This window comes from Galeopterus variegatus, unplaced genomic scaffold (genome assembly GCF_000696425.1).
Source record: "Galeopterus variegatus unplaced genomic scaffold, G_variegatus-3.0.2 Scaffold52, whole genome shotgun sequence".
NCBI lineage: Eukaryota > Metazoa > Chordata > Mammalia > Dermoptera > Cynocephalidae > Galeopterus > Galeopterus variegatus.
Window position 1 is genome coordinate 841,996 of NW_007726163.1, and position 6,679 is coordinate 848,674.

Consider the following 6,679-nt stretch of genomic DNA (forward strand, 5'->3'; position numbering starts at 1 on the left):
GGCGGCCATCCGCAAGAAGCTGGTGGTGGTGGGCGACGGTGCGTGTGGCAAGACGTGCTTGCTGATCGTGTTCAGTAAGGACGAGTTCCCCGAGGTGTACGTGCCCACCGTCTTCGAGAACTATGTGGCCGACATCGAGGTGGACGGCAAGCAGGTGGAGCTGGCGCTGTGGGACACGGCGGGCCAGGAGGACTACGACCGCCTGCGGCCGCTCTCCTACCCGGACACCGACGTCATCCTCATGTGCTTCTCGGTGGACAGTCCGGACTCGCTGGAGAACATCCCCGAGAAGTGGGTGCCGGAGGTGAAACACTTCTGCCCCAATGTGCCCATCATCCTGGTGGCCAACAAGAAAGACCTGCGCAGCGACGAGCATGTCCGCACGGAGCTGGCCCGCATGAAGCAGGAACCCGTGCGCACGGATGACGGCCGCGCCATGGCCGTGCGCATCCAAGCCTACGACTACCTCGAGTGCTCGGCCAAGACCAAGGAGGGCGTGCGCGAGGTGTTCGAGACGGCCACGCGCGCCGCGCTGCAGAAGCGCTACGGCTCCCAGAACGGCTGCATCAACTGCTGCAAGGTGCTATGAGGGCCGCGCCCGCCCCGCCTGCCCCTGCCGGCGCGGCTCCCCCTGCCGGGCCTGTCCCCGACAAGCCCGGAGAAGGGGAGAGCCGCGCCCCTCAAGGACCCCACCGGACGGCCTGGCGTCTGCTGGCGGCTCTGGCTGTCGCGTCGAGAATCGGCGTGGGCACCGAGCGCCCCTTTCCCAGTGTCTGTGTGCGTCCGGCTGCGTTGCACAGGCCCGGGCGTCCCACTGAGTGCCAAGGGTCCCCTGAGCATCCTTTTCTGAAGAGCTAGGCCTCAGAGCGTGTGGCTGTGTGTCTGTTCATCTCCCCCGCCCCATTTACACCCCACTCCTCCTCTGGTCCCCGGGGGCGAGCTTGGCACCTGTGTGCGGCCGCGCCCCGTCAGATGCTCGCCCTTAACCAGCGAGCGCCTGCTGTCCCTTGTCTGTAACATAGACCCTGGGAACTGCGGGAGGGGAGGGCTGGGGAGGATGGGGGGAGGGTGTTATATAAATATAGATATAATTTTATTTTCGGAGGTTAAGATGGTGTTATTTAATGGTGGTGGTGGTGGAGTGACCAGGGCACGCTATCACAGCTCCGACCCAGGCTGGGTCAGGTGCCCATCCAGACATGAACAGGACTTGGCCATCTTTCTGATCCCTGGGGAGGACATTTGCAACTGACTTGGGGCTGAGAGGACACAGCTTCCAGACACTGCGTCTCCTGCGGGCCAGCCCCCTGCGAACCCCCTCAACCAGCCACAAGGCGGTGGGAGGAGGGAGGATGTGCTGCGGGGTGGTTTTTGCCATAAGAGAACTTTGTGCCTGTCCTACAAGTGAAAATTGTTCAGTCCAAGAAACTGATGTTATTTGATTTATTTAAAGGCTAAAACTTTTTTTTCCTGAAAGAATTCTTTGCACAATTGTTTCATTGTTTGACACTTAATGCACTTGTCATTTGCATAAGACAGTAGCATTCTGACCACACTTGTACGCTGTAACCTCGTCTACTCCTGATTTTTTTTTTAAATGATGACTTAAAAAACGAGAGGCAAAAACAAACCCACTAACTTTTGCTTTGTTTTCTAGAAAAAAGTGGCAACACTGTTTTGCAATTTTATTTTTGCAGGTTATGCACAGTTTTGATAAAGGGCAGTAACAGGTATTGGGGCCTGTTTAGAACTTTTTTTTTCACAGGGCAGTCTCTAAAGTTATGTGAAATTTTCTCTGCATCTCTGTACAGAGAATGAACCTGCCCCTATTTCCTTTCCCCCCTGCCCTCCCCCCTCCCAGTGGTACTTCTACTAAATTGTTGTCTTGTTTTTTATTTTTAAAATAAACTGACAATTGACAAAGTGGTGAGCTTATGATGTTTACATAAAAGTTCTATAAGCTGTGTATACAGTTTTTTATGTAAAATATTAAAAGACTATGATGATGACATTTATAAAATGGCTCCTGTGGTTTAATAGTGTGTAAAAATATCCTTCTGAATTTGGGAGAAAGGAAGAATTCTAGGCTAGGTGACATCCTTTCTTGCCACCAATTCCATTTTCCTTATATTGAATGCAGTAAATGAGGATGAAATCCCTTTGTGGGGGGTACGTGAGGGGTTGGGTGACTGAGGGAGACTAGGTTGCTCCTGTCACATTCCTAGAGGAAAATGAGGAGGTTAACTGGATACCCAGTGCAAAAACCTTTGACCTAGTGTGCACTCAGTCTTGTTAGGTAAGGCCAAAAGTCTTGATTTTATTTTGTGTCTTAAAAACACTTGTGTCTAACACTATTATGGGGATTTGCTTATTCTTTGAAACTTGAAAAGTTATTTGTGCATTTTAAATTTTGGTACCATTTTTTTGCTAATCATTGGTGTGGGGCCAGTCTGTTCCTCAAGAAGGCTGGTGACTGGGTTCCCTTCAGATCATCAAGGGGCTACACAGTACCCCATGAGATTGTAGTTATCTCTGGGGCTGGAGCTCCTGAGTGGAAGTGGGGGAGAGTTCAAATAAGGAGCTGATTCTTAGCGAACTTTCACCTGAATGTGTTTCTATAAGGAACCTAGAATGCCAAAGTACTGAGAAGGGCTGTACTTGTATTAGGGACAGAACACTGGACATTTTAGTGGTTGTTATTTACAGTTGGAGCAGCCACATTTTGAGTTTCATTCATGACGAGCTCTAATTTCAGATATTCAGCCCTGCTGCGGTGGTTTCCAGGCTGATTTATACTGGGAGACCACATTAAAATCCTGCTGCAGGCCTGATGGCTCGACCTGCCAGCTCTCAGCAGCTTCTAGGGAAGGCGGCTGATGGTGCCAACCACTCCTAACTACCTAAGAAGTATGGTTTTGTTTTTTGAATCAGCTCTTTTCTAGGTTTCTAGCACTTACCTGTCACCTTCTCGTCCCCCCATCCCCCAGGACAAAGTCCGAGAAGATCTTTCTTAAAGTTGTTTGCTTCAAAGCTGAGGCTTCTGTTTCCCCGTTTTCCCCCAGACTCTGAAGAGCTTTTGTTGAATGAAGAAAACCTGGTCGATGGTGACCTTTCACCCACTTGAAGGCTGCAGTAACAGGGCCTCCTGCTTGGCTGGGCGGCGCGCTGGCCAACAGAGGGGGATTGTGTGGGCTCCTCCAGGAGCACAGCGAAGGCAGGGTCCATCCAGGCTGGCTGCTTTGAGCAAAACTGCCTCACTCCTTCCTTGGTCCAACTCACCTGCATCCCACAGTTTACTTTTTTTTTTTCATTTTAAAGACAAAACTTCCCATTGAAAAACTGAATGTTTATTTGCAGGGTTTACAGCTAGCAAATCCTTTGGTACCAGGGAGGGCAGGACTCTGTGGGGGAAGTGCTTAGGCTTGGGCTGAGTGCCCAGGACTCAGCTCTGCAACCAGCCAAGAGCCTGCAGACCCAACCCCCAAAAGGGCCTTTTCTGGGTTTCTATCCTGTTTGAATTTGCCTGGTACCTATAGCTGTCTGTTTTTTATATTTTGGGGAGACAACCACCCAGATGACACATGGCAGCCTGAGTTATACTTGTTTTAAGATGCATGGCATTTAATAATCCTGCCGGAACACACTCTTCTTGCTGCATTAGGATCCAACTGGAAAATACAAAAATGAATTGCTGTAGGCTGGAAAATCAATTAGGAAAAAGAGGTAAAACATCTGGTGTTACTTTTAGGATATGAAAATTCATTTTGCACATTTAAAATAAATGTGCTGAGTTCATTTAATTGCCTATTGAACTGTTTTGTGGAAAATAGTGGGAGTTTCATTGATCCTGGGCATTTTATGGTAAGGAGTATTGTCCTGGGTTCTCTTTTAATCTTAATCTTAAATCAATCTGGATTGTATTTCTAAGGTCATTTTCACATGTTTCAGTAGACTTAGAATGGTGGTTTTCAAACATAAATGTGCATCAGAATCACATGGAGAGCTGATTAAAACTGAGATTGCTGGGCCTAGCACTACAGTTTCTGATCCACTAGGCTTGGGAGTAGTATTCGAGAATTTGAATTACTAATAAGGTCTTAAATGATGCTGGTGCTGCTGGTTTGGGGATCACACTTTGACAACTACTGGCTTAGAAGAAGGGAATGTCCTAGTGAATGCACAGAGGAGGCAGGTGGTTTCCGTATGAAAGCAGATCAAATTCTGCGGACTTACGGTGCAGCGCCCTCCTTGATTTCCTGACTCTGGGGAGTACAGAGATTTCAGAGAGCTTTCCTTCTGTATAAACCACACATAACCCCTATCTTCTCTTCCCCACATTCTTGTGCAAGAAAGGGGTTTGCTGCCCTGGTAGAGATTTATTTCTGCCATTCCCGAATTTAGAATGCAACAGCATCTGTAATCCATTCAGCACTGGCATCCACTTTATCAGCTCTGATGAGATGGGGATTCAGAAGCAATACGACACAGTCCTTGCCCTCCAGGAGCTAGTTCACAGCTTGGGGAGCCAGGCAGTTGCAGGTCTGCATTCACCAAGGCCTGGAATGTAGCATGCTGCAGTGGAGGCATTAAGCAAGGGAGCTCGGGAGCTGAGGGCAGAGGTGCCTGTGTTTGCCTGGGACTTTGGGGAAGGTGTTATAGAGGAAGAGACAATTGAGCTGAGTCTTAAAGCAGGGATGGGTGATGTAGACATGGAAGAAATCTTGGGGAATGGTGGGTAATTGGGTCACTGGCACAGTGATGATATGTACAGCTTCTTCATGTTAGTGGGGCCTGGCCTCTAGAGAATAAAGATCTCTTGGGTGAGAACTATTTTCTACTTTTAGCTCCTCTGGCATGTATTTCTTCAGTCAAGAGAAATGATATTACCCAGTCAAGTAAAACACACCCTCTCCTCTTCCCTCCCTGTCCACAACACAGGGAGCATCTGTTCGGCAGGTTAGGGGAGAAGGTTGGTGATGAAGGTGTCATTGTTTCTCCTCTATGCCTTCCAGGGATGTCATGAGGACACAAGAACTCTGTGATAACTGCGTTCCTGGGAAACATACACCCTGGGCTCAAGGAGGAGGTGAGACTACAAGGGACCTTGTATCCCAGCTTGTTGTGGACTTACCACTTTACTTGGCCCATCTTCTGGCTGGAGGGAGAGCCTGGGCACTCAGACTGCTCCTCCAATTCCAGCAGCCCTTTTCTAGCCTGGGAGGTAAGAGTCTGGAGGACTCAAATATTTACTGTTGCTAAAAGACTTAGAGCCTAGCGCAATGCTAGGAGCTTGGGATACAGTAGATGAACAGACAGACATTGACCCTCCTCTCAGTTTTCAGTCTAGTAGTGTGTCTACACAAGAAATGATGATTGTGATGGTGATGATAGCTAATGTTTATTGACTATGCACCTTTCCATATGCACCTTTGACTATGTTTATTGTTCTAAGCCCTTTGTCTATATTATTTTATTGAATCTTAACTCATTTAATTTGTTATCTATTGCTGCACAACAAATTATCCGAAATTCAGTGGCTTGGAACAACATTTATTACCTCACAGTTTTTGTGAGTTAGGAATTCAGGCACAACTTAGCTGGGTCCCCTGGCTCAGGGTCTCTCATAAAGCTGTAATCAAGGTGTTGTCTGGAGCTGGATTTATCTCAAGGATTAACTAGGGACGGATCTGCTCCCAAGCCCACTCGTGTGGTTGCTGGCAGGATTCAGTTCCTCCTTGGCTGAGGCCACCCTCAGTTCCTTGCCATGCGGGCTTCTCCATGGGGCAGCTCACAACATGGCAGCTGGCTTCATCAGAGCAAGCAACTGAGGCTAGAGGGAGAGTGTGGCAAGACAGAAGACACAGTTTTTTATAACCTGACCTTGGAGGTGACATCCCATCACTTCTGCTGTATTATATTTATTAGAAATTAGTAACTGGGTCCAGCACACTCAATGAGAGGGGATTACACAAGGGCACGGATACCAGAAGGTGGGATTGTTGGGAGCCATTTTAGAAGCAGCCAACCATAATCTCTGCAACAACCCTGAGGTAGGTACTATTATCTTCATTTTACTGATGAGGACACTGAGCCACAGGGAGGTTAAGCAACTTGCTTCTGGTCACAAAACTCGTACAGATTTGAACCCAGGCAGTCTGGCTCTAGGACAACAGTCCTACATATATGGTTGGATTATGATTTCAGGAAGATCACTCTGACGGCAGTATAAAGAGTGGATGGCAGTGGGGAAACTGGAGGCAGGAAGATCAGTGCGAGGACATTGCCCTGGGCTGGGTAGAGATGAGAGGGCCCGACTCCAGGCATGGATGCTGGGAAGGGGACAGATTGGAATCTGAGTGGGAGGCACCGTAATGACCCGCAGGAGTCTGGCTTGGGTGACTTTGATGCTGCTGATACCATTATTTAAGATAAGACTAAGCAGAAGATGAGCATATTTGCGGGGAGAAGAACACATGGAGTTTGATTTTGTACATATTGAGGGCAAAGTATCTTTGGGAGTGATCGCTGTTCTTCTCAACCTCCTCCCCTCCCCTCCCACACCACAATCAGTGTACTTTCCATACAGTTAGACTATCATGTCTTGTCTTGTTCAGGTCATGCAGAAAGGCCACATCCATATGGATTAGAGGAGTCTCCTTGAAGGGAGGGGACTTTATCA

At 48.3% G+C, this 6,679-nt stretch overlaps 1 protein-coding gene across 1 annotated transcript; it reads left to right on the forward strand.

Annotated features, from left to right (window-relative positions):
* Window position 1: 1 nt before the first annotated feature.
* Window positions 2-2,020, forward strand: RHOB (ras homolog family member B; the record flags this gene model as incomplete). The annotated part of the gene is made up of 1 exon (XM_008573397.1): window positions 2-2,020. A coding segment is annotated over one exon (588 nt), but the record flags the coding sequence as incomplete, so codon positions are not given.
* Between the last annotated feature and the right edge of the window lie 4,659 nt (window positions 2,021-6,679).